General features: G+C 47.7%; 1 protein-coding gene and 1 long non-coding RNA gene across 5 annotated transcripts in view; both read left to right on the forward strand.

Annotated features, from left to right (window-relative positions):
- The window catches only part of PRDM11 (PR/SET domain 11), a 48,056-nt gene extending 28,942 nt beyond the window's left edge, over positions 1-19,114 (forward strand). For 2 of the 4 annotated variants that reach the window (XM_061462155.1, XM_061462154.1), the window contains exons 6-8: positions 9,473-9,660; positions 12,721-13,371; positions 14,176-19,114. In XM_061462155.1, the coding sequence (XP_061318139.1) occupies positions 9,473-9,660; positions 12,721-13,371; positions 14,176-16,340 (3,004 nt within the window). In that variant the 3' untranslated portion in view covers positions 16,341-19,114. Of the gene's footprint in view, positions 1-9,472; positions 9,661-9,983; positions 11,977-12,720; positions 13,372-14,175 lie in introns of those variants that run through there. The other 2 variants (XM_061462158.1, XM_061462156.1) reach the window with 2 other exon arrangements.
- Positions 1-19,263, forward strand: part of LOC133273736 (uncharacterized) — a 589,959-nt gene that overhangs the window by 359,400 nt on the left and 211,296 nt on the right. The window lies entirely within an intron of this gene.

Here is a 19,263-nt window from a genome sequence, read left to right on the forward strand (position 1 = left end):
AATATGCTTCAGGCCTCTAGATTTCCTCAAGAGCTCATTTCTGAGCAGTGTCACTGTAGAAGCTAATTCACCACCGTGGTTGTGACTTCTCATGCTTATTCCAGAGCACAAACTGCAGTAGGTGATGTGAGGCTGTGCTGAAATCCTCACAGCTGAGCCAGGGCATCAGACAAAGTGTAAGATTTCATTGTAACTGTAAAGCTGAAGAGGCTCCTTTTACACTGTAGTGTCGCTTGGTGTTTTTTTTTCTTAAGCTTGGGAATTGCTTCTTAAATCATGTGCCTTTTCCTGGTGCAAGTGAGGAAAACTGAGAGGTTGTTGCAGGTTGGGGGGGGAGCTGGATCCCACCCAGCTCCTCTGCCCCAGTGCTGCACTGGCCAAGTGGCTGGCTGCAGGGGGATGCTTTGCGTTGATTTCCTTTTACCCAATTGTGCTTTGTGGGATGTTCAACCCAAGGAACATGGCTGAACGAAAGAGGAAGCCCAAGTTTTCCAAGGAAGAACTGGACATTCTGGTCACTGAGGTGACCCGAAATGAAGCCATGCTGTTTGGGAGGGAGACAATGCGTCTATCCCATGCTGACAGGGACAAGATCTGGGAAAGCATAGCCAGGCAGATCACATCAGTCAGCCAGGTGCCCAGGTCTGTGAAAGACATTAAACACAGATGGGACGACATGAAGAGAAGGACCAAGGACAAACTGGCCTTCATGCAGAGGTCCCTGTCCAGCCCCGGCAGCACGGGGCGGCCCTCGGCCATCGTCCTGACTGCCCACGAGAGAGCCATCGAGTCCACACTGCATTCGACACGCCAGAGGCACAGCTACCGGAGAGTGGATCCAGATGTGGTTGACAGCCCGTCAACAAGCTGTAAGTATCACTGCCTTAACACCTCTTTGTCTTATGCTTGCATATCTCAGTGTGACACCACAGGAGCGTTGTGTGGTTTGTGAGATGCTGGGTTGCCTTGTCAAGCCAGGTCCTTACTGCTGAGTTTGGTTTCAAGACAGCCTGCTCTGCTGGGGTGTTGAGATGGATTGAGGGAAAGCTGTTTCCCAGTTAAAATCATCTTTATCTGTTTATCTAGTCCTTTTCCATGCTTCCTTCTAAGGGTAGATGCTGTTCAGATTCCACTTGCTTAATGGGTCATAAGTCTGAACTAATCTTACAAGTGAGGGAACATCTGTAGTTGAAGTGCAACTACCTCCAGGTCATGAAGAAGTGTTTGTAAAGGATTAGGAGTTCTTCATCTTGCATGCACCCCAATAAAACAGCAGTGCTATCAAGCTGAGAATCATGTGCCAGTTACTAATGGACCACTGCATGGTAACCATCTTCCAGGAGGGCTGTTGAGGGGGCTCAGTGCTCTTTGGTGTTGATGCTCTGAGGCCCGGCCACTAATGATTTCTCACTAGTGTTCTGAAGAACTGAAGTGTCTGAAATAGGTAGATGATGGCTCTCTTCTTCCTGGCCCTGCCTTCCAAGTTAATCTTCTTACACCACAACTCTCAGACACCTTCCAGTGCTGAACCACAACCTGCTTTTTGCGGGTTCTTTCCCCACTTGCGTACATATGGTTGTCTTGCGTGGAGGTGCAGCTCAGAGGTGGTCTCTGAGCTTCTAGGGATAACAGAGGAGAGAAAGAGGAGATAATTTCTTGGGAAGTGAGCCAACTAACACTTCATGGGTGGCACTGTCCTACCACATTAGGTCTTATATCTGAAGTAATGTTAATGGGAAGGAAGGACAAAAGTCTTCAAGAGCAAAGTGGGACTTGATCATTCTTTGCACCTATCTTGGAAGCCAGTTGCACTATTTCAGAGGTAAAATGAATACAGCTTGTGCAAGGAGGTAGTGGGCAGTTGCAACAAGTGAAGTGTCTTTTGCCTGTACCTGTGAACTGGCACATCATTAGACTAATGAGAACTTCCCCATGGTGTTTTGCTTTGGGTTTGGTTTTGCATCAAGTATACTTGCCCTATTAATACAGGGTTTTGCTGCTGCTGTACCTGACTGCCTGGTTATCCCAGTGATGCCAAGCCACATTGTGGCTTTGCAGTTCAGACTTCATGAGCAGCTAATACTACATCTGTGCTTTGCTCAGAGGATGTAAGAAATGACATGGGAGGAGGGTTTTGACATGAGGAACCAAATGTGTCAGGGTGTTCAGAGACTGGACCAAAGGCCAGGAGCCTTTGTCCCTCTAAAATGTTCTAGCTGCTTATGGTTTTGGGGAAGGGATTCACTGCTACTGTCTGAAATAGATTTATGTTCTAGTAATGAACAATGCTATGTACAGGCTACCTTGGCAGCTTGGATTCCTCCTCTGTTGACTGGGTTTGCCTGCTCTTGAGGCCTCTTAGGGCTAAGCTTGTCACCCAGATGCTAATGTTGCAGCACTTGCATGCTGAGCTGTGCATCAGGAACTACAGGCTTGTGTCAACTGGCAGACTGTGGAGGGGAAGGGAAAAACTCTTTTTCCCTGTGCTTTGAGATACCATGAAACAGAAGTTAGAGCTGTGAGAGATTCACATCAATAATCTGTGCTTTCTCTTCTATTCAAGCTGATGAAGATGAAGAGATGCCAGGCACTTCTGAGGGACACTGCTTCTCATCGCTGCAGAGGGCTGGTGCAGGAGCCAACCAGCCTTCCACGCCCTCCTTTCTCCACACTCCTTCCTCCTCGGAGCAGTCAGAAGCCACCAGCCAAAGGCAGGAGCTGCACTGTCCATCCCCACAAACCACCTCGTCCTGCAGAGCCCCGCGCTCCCACACAAAGAGCCCTCCCCTCTCCAGCTTCGACCGCCAGCTTCTCCGTTCCCACATGCAGCAAACGGAGCTGTTCAGGCAGTTCTGCCAGGAGCTGGTGGCTGTTCACAGGGACATGGCAGACAGCATGCATGTCATCGCTCAGAGCACGGCTGACCTCACCAGCCAGGTTGGCCAGTTGTGTCAGACCCTATCAGAAATCCGTGATGGGGTCCAGGCTTTCCATAGGATGCAGGATCCTAGTGTTGTGCAGCGCTCTCCTCCTCAAGCAGCTTGCTCAAAACAGCCCCCTGAGCCCAGTGCAGGGTCTAACCAAAACACCCCAAAACAGACCCCTCCTGCACGGGTTACTAGGTCACGGAAGAGAAAACACCATCTTTAGTCTGATATAACATAAAGAAGGGTGCCCCTTCCTTGAGCTGCTGCATGCTCATGTGGCCTCTCCATCTGTATCAGTACTCTGCGGGGAAGGTCAGCAGCTACCCCAACCAGTCCATCCCCCTGCTAGCTAACAGCAGTATGAATTGTGGCAGCTGAATAGTAGGGCTGGCCCTCTGCAATGGCAAAGAGGAATCCTAAATCTTATAGAGCTTGGAATGTAGGACATCATTCTATTCATAGGTAATAGTTTTCGCTGGGCTCCCCATGCTTTGAATTCTCTTTAAACTAAGCAATGCAATAGGAATCATTGTCTTGATCTCTTCTTGTGCCTGTGAAATGTTATTTACTGAGACAGTGTATTCCAGAGCAAGTGTATTTAAAAGCAACCAACAAATTTGCCCTACCACTGCCTTCCCATCATCTTCCTGCAAATTATTATATGTAGTGTGCAGAGTCACATCCTTATGGCTCTAGAGACTCTTACTGTCATTATTACCAGCACGAATGGGTAATCCAGGGCTTACTGTGATTTAGGCATAGGTTTGGGGAGAGGGATGTAAAGCAAAGCTTGTGCAGGGAAGGCGGGGGGGCACAATGCTGAGGCCAGAAGGGCAGGTCTGAGCACTGTGTGGTTTTAGGCTGCTCAGAAGAGCTGCTATGGCATGTGCCTGGATCCTGCAGTGGCACAGGCGCTTACATCAGAGAGTTTAGCCTTTGTCTGCTCCAGTCTAAAACCCCTACCTGCAGTTATTCATAATGTGACAGCATTTAAAGGTAATGGTACCATATTATTTCCTTGCATGTTACAAGCTTTGGTTTTGAACCAGCTCTCCCTCCCCAGAATGTGAGAGACTGCACAGAAACAAGGAAGGATGTAGGGCCTTCTTCTGACCTTGGGAACAGGTTGGTCTGTATCGCTGTAATTCTGTCAACTTCAGTACAGTTACTTTGCACTTACTCAGTGTTACTTAGGGTGGGATCTGTACTTTGTTCTCCTCTCATGAAGAGTTTACAAGCTAAATTCACAGCTGCATAGGTGAAAGTCTTAGATGTGCCGGTTTTGTACTGCTTGCTTTCCCAATACATCTGCAAGGAAGAACTGTGTTACAACATTAGAATTGCTTTAGTGCTGCATGAGGTTCCCATGTACAGCCCCAGTTCTGAAACTAGGCTTGAATAATGCCATGTCAGGTGGTGAGAGTGTGGCACCTTTTTATGTGATCTCTGTCTTCTCTTTGATTTGCACATCTGCACCTTCCATCCCTGCAAACCAAAAATGGACTATTAGTTGATCCTATTCTGTTCTATTCCCATGATATGCTCTAGCAGGGAAAAGCTCCAAGCTAGCACAGTTAACACGCTGCTGCTCTCCAGGCTGTCCTATTGTATGTGGTGGGTTGCAGGCAATGTGAATGCTCATCCTCAGTGTCATGTCTGGGCTACAGACTAGGCCAAAAGGTTGTATAAACGTCAGCAGGTATTGAACATAGGCAGTGCAGGGTAGCAGAAGGATGGCTTTATGCGGTCTTGAAGGATCTTCTTGAATCTCTCTGGGTTGTCTGTCAGAAGTATAGTGCACTAGCTTCTCTGCTGGGAAGTTCAATGGATGTCTGCTGTGTCAGGCATTCCTGCTTGTCCTATTTTAGTTGTTCTATAATACTGATTCAAGTAATTTATTTTTAGTGGTGTGGTAAAAGGTTTGCTCAAGGAAGCAGACGTCTGGCAAGAAGAAAAACCTGCTTTCCGAGGAATGACCTGTGCTGGTTTCATGCAGAGGACATTCCTCATAGTGCTGGTGCCAGACCAGGGCAGTACTTGCTCACCTTCCTCAGAGGATGTAGTTTTACTTCTGTTATAACATGTATTCTCTAAAGTCACAGTCTCCCTTCAGCTGAAGGGAAGATTGGGAAAGGTGGTAGAAATGGATCTAATTTATGAATCACAACTGAAATAAAAACCATGATATATTTTAAAGGCTGAGTCCATAGAGTGCTGCTGCTATATATTAAAAGTAGTATTTTATATTTTTATAATACCTGGTCCCTGCTGATGTTCTCCTGTGGATGCACTGTGATAGGATAAGCTCCTTGCATGTTGTCCAGGGGGATCCCTTCCAGGAACCCTCAGGTCTGCAGAGGAGGAGGCTCCCATAGGTGCTGGGCACTGGAGGGAGCTGGTGGTGTTGCTGCCATCAGTTTGCCCACACAGACACGTTCAGACAGAGTTTCCTGGTGCAGGATGTGCAGCCTTCCATCCAAACACCCAAAGGCTGGGCTCTGGTCAGGAGAAAGGACCTTGTGCTGTGAACTGCCTGATGTCTTCCCCCAGTTTCCTCTGTGGACTATTACAGATTGGCCCAGCTCCGGGGAGGTATCTCCTGCCCTGTGTAGACCCCTTGATGGAGTGGCTTGTATGTACTGGCTTGCAAAGGATGCTTCCTCCTGCACCCATCATGTTACCTGACTATTGAAGTAAGTGCCTGTGTCAAAGCAAACTGCTGTGCTCAACCCCAGTATCTCCATGTCTTGTACATGCTGAAAAAGAATTATTTCTTTCAAAGTATTTTTGTTAAGAATGCAATAAATATATAACACTTTTAACACAGCTGCCGAGTCGTTTGTTTCTCTCCTATAACATCTGCCTGAGCTGGTCATAAGCCTGTTACACATGCTGGGGTCTCCTGGAGGTGCTGGGGTAGGGTTTGTGGGTATGGCACCTCATGGTATCTACCTGGCCTTGTGGCAGCTCTCATGTGGCATCTCCTGCCCTGCCTCTGCTTTGGGAAAGGCCAGTGAATGGCGTTTTCCCTGTGGTGCTCAGCCATGGCAGAGCATCAGCGGAGCACCACCAGAGCCAAGCCAGAGGGTGAGCAACACAGGGGCATGGGGTAGGCATGGGGAGGAGTTGGGTGGGCAGGAGCCTGAGCTTCCTCATTACCTTGGTGTTTTCCTGGGCATGCTCACTGGGCCATCCCAAAACCTGGCAATTGGGTGTCCTGAGTGTGCTGCTGGCTGGAGAGGCTATGGGAAAGGTGGCCCTGAACAGGAAGGCGCTGTGTTTCCAATAGCCATGGAGTTGATCTAAGCCCCAGTAGCAGCAAATGAGTCATTAATGGTCTCCATTGGTGCAGTGGCTGGTCCTCAGTAGCCTGGGCAAGAATCTGTGGTGTTCTTGAGCCTGGCTGAGGGACTGAGCAAGACATGAAGTGTCCTATTCGTAGCTGTTGGCTGTGCTTCCTGCAGGAGCAGGAGCAGCTATGGATGGCTGGGTCTGTTCCATCAGTGATCCTGATCCCACTCCTCCTCCAGGGATCATGCTCCAAGGGAAACTCGCTGCACAAGCAGAGCCATGCCTGTCTGCATGCAGTACTTGTGTCCTGGGCATCTAAACTAAGGGAGCCGTCCTGCCTCCATGCAGCTTGAGTGTTTGGCATCAGGAGGGGGCTGGCTGCTTTCCAGCCTTCACAAGAAGGTTGCTGATGGTGTGAGCATTGCGGTCTCGGGAGGATGTGTCAGTGAAGGCAGGTCCTGTGCTCTGCCCTCAGCAGCAGTTTGTGTCCCTGCCTTGCCAAGCAGGCTGCTCCTTAATGTTGTGACTTCCTCCATCCTCAGCCCGTGGTGTGCAGACCTTAGGCCAGCAGGCGAGTTTGGGTTTAATGCAGTCCTTTATAACCCGTGTCATTTGTGCCTCTGTGGTCACCAGAGCAGCACTGGTTTCATTTATGCGGATGATCTCATCCCTCTTTATGTTACCTCAGGGAAGTATCACAGTTGTAAAGCTTCCTCTCAAGGAGTGTAAAGCAGTTACCAGCTGCCATATGCAGTCAAGAAACATGTTTGTGACTGGATTATTCCACTACTCTCTGCTAAGGGCTTCCTACATACCTCCTGGTGAAAGCAGCAGCGCTCTCCTCCCAGCTTCCCGATGCTCCAGGATGGTCTAGAGCTGCAGGATGCAGCAGCAAAGCTGAAGGACACTGCTCAGGCAGAAACCTGGAGGCACAAAGAGAGCAGGGAACAGGAAAAGCATGCTCATTGTCAATCAAGTACTTCATCGTTAAAGTGAGCCCTGATGGGAGCAGTTACAGTTAACCATGCTCTCCCTTTCCCATGCAGAGTTGTGTTTTAGAGGATTCTGTACATCTCATTGTCACATGTGCTTTGATGGGGATGCACCAGGCCATCCTGCCCCTGCCCATTGAATTCAGTGCCACTGACTGTGGGAATGTAAGCCTTGAATATTGCACTAAGGAGCTGTGAGGGACCTCAGGGTGATAAGTGTTCAAGGCCAAGTTGGACAGAGCCTTGGGCGACATGGTCTAGTGTGAGGCATCCCTGCCTGTGGCAGGGGGTTGGAACTGGATGATCTTAAGGTCCTTTTCAGCCTAAGCCATTCTATGATTTGATTCTACGATAAATCTATGCAGGTGACCAGACTTCTTTGCAGGGGCACCTTCATCTTGTCATTGCTCTGTTTGGGCAGTGGGATGCAGGGCAGATGCAGGGTCTCTCTCGCTGGTAGAAGCATCCTGGCATTTTGCTTGGACTGGGGAGAGCATCCTCTAGGATCTCCTGTGCTGTGGGGCACCAGGCTGACCACAACAAGTTGCTGCATCTCAAGGGTTGTATTGTCAGGCATCTCTGAATGCCTGATGCACCTTTGTAGTGATGGCTAACACTCAGAAGTGACAGCCCAGCAGTGCTAGCTGTGTGCTCTTGCAGGACCTCCTTCCCACCACGCTGCTCCATGCCTCCTTTCCTTCTCAGACACACATAAGCCGGTGGTTTAAAAGTGCCTTTTGTGCTCAGAAGTAAAACAAGGGTTAACCAAAGCCAATGTTGGGCTAATTTTGGCAGTGCCAGAGCCTGCTGCTTGGATAATGACTGAAGATTGCGGAGCATCCTGCGTCGTTCACATTAGGAAAAATACAACTGATTGCAGGCACATGCACCGTTGCTGACCATTAAAACCAGAACTGCCAGAGCTTTGAGTGGTCTGAGACACTGCAGACTTGTTTTGGGTGTTCTGTGGGAAGCTTCACCATGTTTGTGACCTTACGTGTTTGTGGGCTCGTGTGCAGGTGGGCTTGTGTCTTCTGTGTGTGCGTGCACATGGCTGGAGAAGGGGAGAGCATTTGGATTTCTTAAGCCAAAGACATCCCTGTGAGCTATAAGAGAATGTTTGGTCAAGGACTCGTAGCAGCAGATGTCAGAGGAGCCATGTGCCACTCGCCTTCATTAATGTTACTGCAGCAGGAAGTATATAATGCATGTGTAATAATAATAGAGTAATAGCGGCAAATGGAATAAGAGAAGAAAAAGCTTTTAGCTGTGAACTGTTCAGATCTGCTTGTATGTGCAATGATGGGGCCTCCTGGTTCTGGGTGGGTGTTAGGAGCTCGTGTTGGTGGCAGCTGGAACCAGTCTTACCAAGCCTTTTTAATGTTCTCTTAACAGGAACACAAGGAGTCTGAGAGCAAATGATGTGATCCTAGCTATAGATCTGTCTTAGCAAGTGAACAGAAGGCCAGTTGCTTGGAGTGGGGATTAATACATTTCTGCTGAGCTGAAATCTAGCTGGTTTAAATCAGGAAGATAAATCCCATGCCCAGAAGGCAGTCTTCCTGTCAGCACTACAAAGAGATGCCCAGTGTAGTGCTGTGGTTTCCACTTGCAGGACTGATTGTACTCTTATGTCCCACCCTGCTGAATGCCCAAGTGCAAAACCTTCCAGTTCTGGCATGTCCTTGGTTTCCTTTTGGACAACTCGTGAATACCCCCGTGCACATTAAGTGTCCATGTTTCTGTCCTGAGTATCTCAATTCTGCTTGTCCAAGAGGAGAGAAGCAAGGAAATCTGGTATCTACTAAAAAGAGAGATGGTGTTTTGGGAAAAGAGACTGGCTGAGGAAAACTGCCATATTCCAGATGTTCCTGAGGACAAGGGAGGAGTCCATGGGGTGTGAAGTGGTAGTGAGGAGTCAAGAAGTCCTTGTTTCCATCACCAGGCAAAGATATTTCTGCCTGTAAGATTCTGTGTCACCCTCACTGGCAGATGCTCCTTCAGGTTGGATGGACATTGTTGTTATCCCTTCCCCAGCAGAAATGGATCCATTGGCTTAGTGTTCCCTGGGTGTTTGTGCTTGTTGTCCTGTATCTGGCAATTTGCACACCATTACTTATTATTCCATGCTTTCCAGTGTGGCTGTGTTGATGGCTCTCTATGAAGGTCATTCTGGCTCCATCATGGTTGTCATTTTGGTGCAAGGGAAGGGCACAGGAGAGAGCTTTGTGCTTCACACCTGCCTTGTCACCTTGCTTCCAGGTACGTGATCATCTCCCGGGAGGAGAGGGAGCAGAACCTGATGGCCTTCCAGCACAGCGAGAGGATTTACTTCCGTGCCTGCCGTGACATCTGCCCTGGGGAGAAGCTGCGGGTCTGGTACAGTGAGGATTACATGAAGAGGTTGCACTGTATGTCCCAGGAGACCATCAACAGGAACCTCACAAGCGGTGAGTCCTTCCCTTTCCACCCTTTTCCCTGCATCCCCTTGGGCTGAGACACTTGTTGGACCACGTGTGATGGGTGAAATAGGTAATGCACAGGCTAGGTGAGGAGAGCTGTGTTTCTAGACACAGAGCACCTCTAGGCGAGAGTCACCAGTTGTGCATGGCATGGACGGATGGGTGGATGTATGGATGGATGGATGTATGGATGGATGGATAGGTGTACAAGAAGAATCAGATAACCACTGTCATGGACATCATGAACGAGATTTGTGCTACGTTGTGTCATGTCATGTGTTATGTTGTGTCATGTCATGTGTGCGCAAGAGCCTGAAGCAAAGCCCAGGGATCACAGAGCATCTCTAACACAAGACTTTCCAGCCTGAAGATTGCCAGGCTGAAGATCCTACAGACAGCATTAGTTTTTCCCTCTGAACATGCTGCTTCCTCTGGCTTCTTGAGTAGCCTGTCTGGGGGGGCTCCATCTGGTTTTGTGTGCATAAGAAAGAGAGATATCCTCGGTGTGTTTGTATGTCCATTTTCCTCGCTTAATTTATCTCCTCTTTCTTCAGAGAGATAATTTGGGATCAGCGCGACATCAGCTAGAGACTCCTTAGTCTCACAACCTTAGAGTGCGTGTACAACATACAGGAGGCTTTGTTCTTGTCACACTGATTCCTCCCTGGATAAAAATTGTTCTTATCTTAAGGAGTAGCCATTCTGGAACAAACCCAGCGGTCCTTTAGGTCAGTGTAATGTCAGCAATATAGGAAGCTTTAGAGGAAGGCAAAAACTCTTAATGCATCTCTCCATTTATATAGTGCTGATACCTGAACTTAATTAAGGGCATTTCTTTCCAGGCCTGCCCACAGAATGGCAGGGCCTCAGAGGAGCAGCCACACTAAATATAACTTTCTAATTAAGATTTCCATGTATATTATTACACAGCTGCTGTTGCTGCCTTGACTTGGTAAAAGGTGTCTCCTCTTTAATCATGGAGTGGACAACGTGTCCTGACAAAGCTGGTTATCCTCTCTCACCTTAGAGTCATTATGCACTTGCAGTGTCACATCTTGATGACTATACTTGGGCAATTCCCACTTCTGAAGTAATGTTGATGTGAATGTGGTTTTCTATGTTAATGGACATCACTGAGTGATTAGGTCCAGCCTGCAGTGATTTGGCTGCACAACATGCACGCGTTAGTGGTCCAGATGGCTTAGTGCTTAGAATGGCAGAGAAGGACCATGCCCTTGGAGCAGCTGCTCTGGATGGGCACCAAGGCTCCTGCCCTGCCACACAGACATGCCTTTGGTCATGGTTTGTCATGGTGTCGTGGTTTGAAATGGTCACTCACAGCCTGCTCTGTGCTACAAGTGCAGTGAAGATCTGCTCACCAGGACCCGCCATACCACACACTCGGGTAGAAACCTACATGGCCATGCAGAACATTCTAGGAGCATCCTGCGGCATGTTGGGCTCAGCCTGCATTCCAAAAAGCAGCGCAGGGATGTTGTTAAACAGAGCATCACTTGGGCCATTGCTAGACTTGCAAGAGACATCACCAACTCAGCCAGAAGGGCACTGGGAGGTGGTCAGCGAGCAGCACCAAAACCTCTTGAGTCACTTTCTATTGAACAGACTTCAAATCCCCTGCAGATGAGCCCTGTGCATGGTGGCACACTTTAAACTCATACGGTTTTGTTTCTGTTGGCAGTTTCTGACCTGCCCCACCAATGGAGTTGAGAACAGTAATGTGAGGGAACATCTTGTGATTTATATCTTTTCCATGGGGCTGAACCACTTGGGTGGTTGGGGGAAAAAAATCACTGGGGAAGAAGAACCCATTCTCTAAACCCCTACCTCTGCCAGCAGTTGTTTTAGTCTGTAACAGGGGAAATACCAAGACTCAAATACCAGTACTCAAGGCTCAAAAGCTTTGCCCATAGAAATCATTATCAGTGTGTTGAAAATGAGATCTGTTGTTACAGATTCACTCCAGAAGAGGCTGGGGTTGCCAGCCAGCATTCAAACCCAGTGCAAAATCCCTGCCTTTCGGCCCAGCCTTTTTTATAGTGCCTTACTCTAACTGTTTCAAGTCTTGCATCTTTTCTGCATTCATAGCATTGCTCTCCTTAGAGAGGGAATGGTAGCTTTTGCTCCGTAACAATTATGAAAGCATGAATACACTTTAAAAGCAAACAAAACCAAAAATCAGCATAAAGCAGCGTCTTGTTTGGGAAGCCATCAATGCTTGAAGTTATTTACAAGATAGAAGAATGATGGAAATTGAGGCAAACCTATCGTCTTTTGAATTTCCAGGTAAGGAAATCTGGCTATTCCATTTATTTTAAGCAATTAATAATTTGTATGAGGTTGCTTTTATTTTATTTTCATTTTATCACTGAATGGCCACGCTCTTAGACTCCACTGATGCCCCATCCTTGGAGGGCATTCACCCATTGTAGCTCAGTTGACAATGAGTACCTTTGGGGTTTAAGAGTGCAGGTTGTTTTTTACTCCTTTACCTTTGCATTTCTGGAGCAGCCTCCAAACTGAATGAGAGTAAAGGGGCTTGCAAACTTTGTGCCATGGTTGTCATGAAATGGTCCAAATCTCTCGCTGCACCGCTGTACACTTGATACCTTTTACCAAGTCAAAACAGGCATAGGTCTTCCAGCCAGCCAAAATAGTGCTTGGGCTCTGAGTGTTAGGTTCCACTGCGATCAGTCATTCACCTCGTAGTCCTCTTCCAGCTCAGGTTGGTTACACCTTTAGGTTAAACGAGCTGCCTGTAGTTGCTCTTCTCTTTAAAGTGTGTGGGTTCTACTCTGCTGTGGCTACCCAAAACTGTCTCTGTTTTTGCAGACGTGCCCATTAGCAGGGCTCCTTCCTCTCGCAAGCCTTGGTTTCCACTGGGTTGTGTCAGTTCCCTGGTTTGGAACACAACGTGCAGACCTGCAGGGATTCAGCCTGCCTTTTTGTTCTATTTTCTGTTTGAGTTTTAGATTGAGGGATGTTGCTGGGTTCCCAGTGATAATCCCCACCCCTCGTTTTCCTTTCTAGGAGACAAAAGGTTACAGAGGGAAAAGCTGGAAAAGAACATGGAGAACCAAGAGGACGCGAGGGGGCCACTCCAGCTCGCCACCTTAAAGCAAGGGAAGAGCCCTTACAAGCGCAGCTGTGAGGAGGGGGAATCCCACCCCCAAACAAAGAAGAAAAAGATTGACCTCATCTTCAAAGATGTCCTGGAGGCTTCTTTGGAGTCCGCCAAATTCGAAGAGAACCAGTTAGTAACAAGTACACCACTTGCCATCAGAAAAGCATCTAAATACCAGGCTGAAGACATCTTTGAGCGGTGTGGCAGTGCCATGCAGCATGGCTCCCTGGGCCTCAGCAGAAACCTGAGCGAGGGGGAATGGAAGGTCCCTCATGGTTCCTCTTTCAGCTCCGCCAAAGAGATGGGAATCCTTGATGATGAGGAAGAAGAGCCTTTGTCACTCAAAGCAGACAGCCCAACGGAGCTGTCACTGGCCTCTGCACAAGGCAACTCCCATGAAATCCCCACCACCTCCTTCTGCCCCAACTGCATCCGTCTGAAGAAGAAGATCCGGGAGCTGCAGGCTGAGTTAGACATGCTGAGATCTGGGAAGTTACCCGAGCCACCCGTGTTACCGCCCCAGGTACCCGAGCTCCAAGAATTCTCAGACCCCACAGGTAAGCCTTGCCGAGTAACAGCGTTCTCCAAACCCTGCCTAAGGAGAGTAGTGAGATGCCTGTGTGCTGTGTACCCATCTAAAGCGTTTTTGCCCTGAATATTCAGGTGAACACGTTGGTTCCATGGAAGGTTTGCTGTCAGGTTTTGTGACCGGGTGGGCCAGGAGCTGACCTTGGGAAAGACTCTGTATGACAACTTGCTCTTTGTTGCCATTGTAATCGATAATGCACTGCCAATAAAAAAGACATTCCATTGCAGACAGTTTGTTTGCTGTATTTTTGATGCCTTCTCTTCCAGCGGAAGCCCCTCTGCAGTGCCTCAAGGGCTACCAAACAAGTCTGAATGACTGTGGTAACAGTGAAATGTGCGCTCTTTGTGTATGAAATGATGTCCTGCTGTGCCCTTTGTTGGAAAGCCATCTCTGTTTCTCCAACCTTAACACAACCATGTGTCCCTTTCTGAAGATACATTTCATTTCCTTCAGGAATGTGTTGTTGAGCAGCCGGGAACCTTCACCAAAGGGAATATGTGGGTCATAGCATGTATTGTGTAAGTGGCCAGGATGTAGTATTCTTTCTTGCTGTCCATTGTGGCACGGTGCAGACGAATTTCCTATGCAGAAAGATTGATTTGTTTTCCCTTCAAAGCCATGATTCAAATTCTACCTGTAGTGCACTGTTGGGGCAGGAGAGGGCGGGTTGCGGCCACCTCATCAGGCAGTGCTCTGCTGTCACCAGTAGGATACTTCTCTAGCTCAGCAACTTTGTAAATACCTTTCCTATTTGTTTTTGTTCTTGTTACAGCTTCAGAAAGCATCATCTCTGTTCCCACCATCATGGAGGACGATGACCAAGAGGTAGATTCTGCTGATGAATCAGTTTCCAATGACATGATTGCTGCTACAGATGAGCCTTCCAAGATGTCTTCTGCGACGGGCCGAAGGATACGGCGGTTCAAGCAAGAGTGGCTTAAAAAGTTCTGGTTTCTGCGGTACTCCCCGACACTGAATGAAATGTGGTGCCACGTCTGCAGGCAGTACACAGTGCAATCCTCTCGGACTTCAGCCTTCATCATTGGCTCAAAGCAGTTCAAGATACACACAATAAAGCTTCACAGCCAGAGCAACCTCCACAAGAAGTGCCTGCAGCTTTACAAGCTCAGGATGCACCCAGAGAAGACAGAAGAGATGTGCCGGAACATGACCCTCCTCTTCAACACAGCCTACCACTTGGCCCTGGAGGGCAGGCCCTACTATGACTTTCGGCCTCTGGCAGAACTGCTGAGGAAGTGTGAGCTCAAGGTGGTGGATCAATACATGAACGAGGGAGACTGCCAAATCTTAATCCATCACATCGCCCGGGCTCTTCGAGAGGACCTTGTTGAACGCATCCGACAGTCTCCCTTCCTTAGCATCATCCTAGATGGGCAGAGTGATGACTTGCTTGCAGATACCGTGGCAGTTTATGTGCAGTACACAAGCAGCGATGGGCCTCCGGCAACAGAATTCCTGTCTCTTCAGGAACTGGGCTTTTCTACAACAGACAGTTACCTCCAAGCATTAGACAGGGCTTTTTCCAGTCTCGGAATACAATTGCAGGATGAGAAGCCAACTATTGGCTTGGGAGTCGATGGTGCTAACATTACTGCCAGCCTGAGAGCCAACTTGTTCATGACAATCAGAAAGACCTTGCCCTGGCTTCTCTGCCTGCCCTTTATGGTACATAGGCCCCACTTGGAAATTCTGGATGCAATCAGTGGGAAGGAACTGCCGTGCCTGGAGGAGCTGGAAAACAATCTGAAGCAGCTGCTCAGTTTCTATCGTTACTCTCCCCGACTCATGTGTGAGTTGAGGGTCACTGCAGCCACTCTGTGTGAGGAGACCGAGTTCTTGGGGGACATTAGAGCAGTGAAGTGGATCATCGGGGAGCAGAATGTGCTCAATGCTCTAATCAAGGATTACCTTGAGGTTGTGGCCCATCTCAAAGATGTCAGTGGCCAGACCCAAAGAGCAGATGCTTCTGCCATTGCCTTGGCCCTTCTGCAGTTTCTGATGGACTACCAGTCGATTAAACTTATATACTTCCTACTGGATGTGATTGCTGTGCTTTCACGCCTCGCCTACGTCTTCCAAGGGGAATACCTTCTTGTGTCACAGGTGGATGATAAGATAGAGGAAGCCATCCAAGAAATCAGCCGTCTTGCAGACTCACCTGGGGAATACTTGCAGGAGTTTGAGGAAAACTTCCGTGAAAGCTTTAATGGCATTGCTGTGAAAAACCTCCGGGTGGCTGAAGCCAAATTCCAGTCAATCCGAGAAAAGATCTGCCAGAAGACCCAGGTGATCCTAGCCCAAAGGTTTGATTCCCGTAGCCGGACATTTGTGAAGGCCTGTCAGGTATTTGACCTTGCAACGTGGCCCAGAAGCACTGATGAGCTCATGAGCTATGGGAAGGAGGATATGGTACAGATATTTGAACACCTGGAGACGGTCCCATCCTTTTCCAGAGAGGCTTGCCGAGAGGGGATGGACACCCGCGGGAGTCTGCTGATGGAGTGGCGAGAACTCAAGGTGGATTATTATACCAAAAATGGTTTTAAAGACTTGCTCAGTCACATTTGTAAATACAAACAGAGATTCCCCCTCCTCAATAAAATAGTTCAGATCCTCAAAGTCCTTCCCACCTCATCGGCCTGCTGTGAGAAGGGGCGCGCTGCCCTGCAGAGAGTGCGCAAAAACAACCGCTCCCGGCTCACTCTGGAGCAGCTCAGTGATCTTTTGACCATTGCCGTTAACGGGCCACCCATTGCCAACTTCGATTGCAAAAGGGCACTAGATAGTTGGTTTGAGGAGAAGTCGGGCAATAGCTACGCTCTGTCAGCTGAAATGCTGAGCAGGATGTCGTCCCTTGATCAGAAGCCGATGTTGCAGAGCATGGACCACGGCTCTGAGTTTTACCCCGATATTTAGGAAGGAATGCCTCAGATCAGAAAGCTGTTGAATAATTTTTTTAATCTATACTCTAAACTTTGATATATTATATAAAATATATATATATTATCTATATTAAGGAGAAACCCACACTGAAAGTTTTAAAGTTTAAGACGATGTGCGTCTGATAGAAGCTAAGCAGAGTTTTAAAGATTGAGACAATGTTTAGACTTTTACTGGTGTCTCCAACCATGGCAGCTGCAGTGTAGGTGGCAACATTTCATTCTTTAGAAGCATGTGCTGGGGCCATACTCTACATGTTCAAACCTAACTCTCTATAAGCTACACAACGGGTCTTTGTCAGCCTCATCCTCCCTGCAGTTTCTTTTGTATGTGTGTTGTTGTTGGGTTGTTTTTTTGTGTTGTTTTGTTTTGGGGTTGGTTGTTGGGGTTTTTTATCCTCCTCAGTTTGAATCTCTGCCTCTCTTTCCGTTGTTCAGTCTGGTTATTGAGCCATTTGAGCCTTATGTTGACAACCCTTTGTTCTGATTCCTGACAGAGTATCCCGTGCTTTTCTGTTGTCCCCAGTTCTCCAGCTCCATCCAGTTCTCTTAGCTGAGTGGGAGATATCTTCACTCACAGAGATTACTGGCAGGAGGGAGAGGCTGGGGGTGTGATTTTGGGTTTTTCTTCTGATTTAGCAACAAAACTGTGATGCCTCTTTCTCAGTCTCCTTCCTTTTGGGCTGTAGAGTAATACTTGGCTTTCAGCTCCTTTTCTGATTACAGTAGTACCAGTCTATCATGCATATATTCTAACACGATGTCATGTGCAGACTATAAAATAGCAAATTAGAGAAGGCAGGGGGAAATTTTTTGCATTTATATTTTTATATTGTAGGAGATAAATATATATATATATATATATACAACTATTCATTCGAAAACCAGGGCTGCTGTGGAAGCTAGACAGCCAATGAGTCAAGAGCCATCCATGGGCTTTGAGATTCAAAGGCTTAAAAAGTATATTCTAATTTACATTATTTATACTATGTCTTTATAATCCTATATTGTTGTGGGGGGTTTTGTTCTGTTTCCTTTTGTTTTCTTTTGGAATGACTGAAAGAAAAACCTGCTGCGCTTTGGTGGCAGGAGCTATCAATGCAAGATTATCTTGGATTATATTCATGTGATGATGTTCTACAAAGGTTCACGTATTCTCTTGTGACCAAGGTAACATGTTCCACAGCACAGCAGAACTGATGACAGCAGGAAGAAGGGATTGCTCTGCTTTTTCCTGTGAAATACTTCTTCCTTTCTTGAAGGGATGCAAAGCCCAGCTGAAATGTGAATGGGGGACTTGCACCTTCCATCACATAGAGATTGTTCTGTGGGCTTGGGGTTCTTCTTTGTTTTATTCTTTTACAGTAAACGAGCTCCAGGTATTCACACAATATCACTTCAGGTTTGAAAAGCAAAAAAAAAAAAAAAAAAAGAGAAAAAAAGATAAAAACTAACCAAAAAAAAACAACCCCACACAAACAAAAAGGTGCAAAAACTCCACAGATGCTAGTGCCTTGCCCTGCTGATGTGGCATGGACAGCACCAACCTGACCAGATCATCATGGGGGTGAGAACATGTTGTCCAGAAGGTGTCCGACACGTTCTCACTCCCCAGAGGGATGAGCTTTGTGCCAAGCTGTGTTGTTTGGAAACATGATGGTGGTATCAGCAACACTGAACCTTTCCTTTCTCCTGTTACCCCCCTGCCCTTGGTCTTGGTGCTAAGATATCTCTAGAACCGTTGCTGCTAGTTGATAGCTTTTCATTTATATAAATATATATATATATATAAAATATTATTTTATTTTTTAAACTTTTTTGTTTGTTTTCAATGGAGATGTAGCATGTTTGGAACCGATCTCTCTCGGAGTCACTTTCACTGCCAGGGTTCACGCACTGTCTTCCCCGGAAAACACGCACTTCTACCTAGGTCTTGCTCACCTCCTGCTAAACCCCTTTGCCCCCAGCAGAACCACACAGCCAGCACTGGGCAGAGGTGTGTGGCCAAGCCACTGTGGACTGGATCAGCTTTCAGATCCCATGGGAACAGCTAGACTGGTGTTGGTCAGAGCTTTGGAAGCGTTTTCACTCTATCCCTGTGGGACTGAGCCTACCCAAAGCACTAGTGGTGGCCAGTCTTTGTGTCCTGACTCTGCCTCCTTTGCTGTAAAATGGGGCCAGATGGTCCAAGGGGTGTAGAGCAGACCCCACCTACCTTCCGTAGCACTTACTCCCTGTCCCCTCTGCCTTACCTCAGATGGCAACGTCGGGAGCTAGGTCAGGGCATTGCGCCGTTGCAGAGCAGGGGCATCGATGCGCAACACATAGCAAGCAAAATAATAGGTGTTGTTTGCATTTTCTTCCCAATAAATGATGTGATCAAATTGACCCGTTCGTCTACAGGAGTAAAAATTAAACCCTCTGCAGCTGGGCAGGCTTGGGCTGTTGTTTGACTGATGGTAAAATAGGGATCTCTCCACACAAGGTGCTTCAGCTCTGCTCAGGGTGCTGCTCCTTGGTAGGGAGGAGGCAGGCTCCCTCCTTAGCTAACATTTTGGAGATGTAAAAAGAAAGATGGAATTGCTGCTCCGTTAGTCTCTGACCTGGAGATGGGCAAGGTGAATGTAGATGCTGGAGACAAGAAGTGATTGGATGCACCAGAGAGGAATAGGGAGGCTGGAGAGAGTCTTCCTTGTCGAGCAGCAGAAGAAACAAGTAGCAAAGATAGTTGATGCAAGCTGTGTTGGCTGTCAGAGGGGCTGTAAAGACAGTTTTCCCTTCTCCCTTTTTCTTCCATTTTCTCTTTGTTCAACTCCACAGCTCTTTGCAGGGGGAAATAATCACCTGCCTTGCTGTGCCAGGAGAGGTTTGGATTGGATATTAGGACAAATTCCTTCCCC

Source organism: Pezoporus flaviventris, unplaced genomic scaffold (genome assembly GCF_033815535.1).
Source record: "Pezoporus flaviventris isolate CSIRO_AGI_PZ_B2104156 unplaced genomic scaffold, CSIRO_AGI_Pfla_v1 ptg000035l, whole genome shotgun sequence".
NCBI classification, from domain to species: domain Eukaryota; kingdom Metazoa; phylum Chordata; class Aves; order Psittaciformes; family Psittacidae; genus Pezoporus; species Pezoporus flaviventris.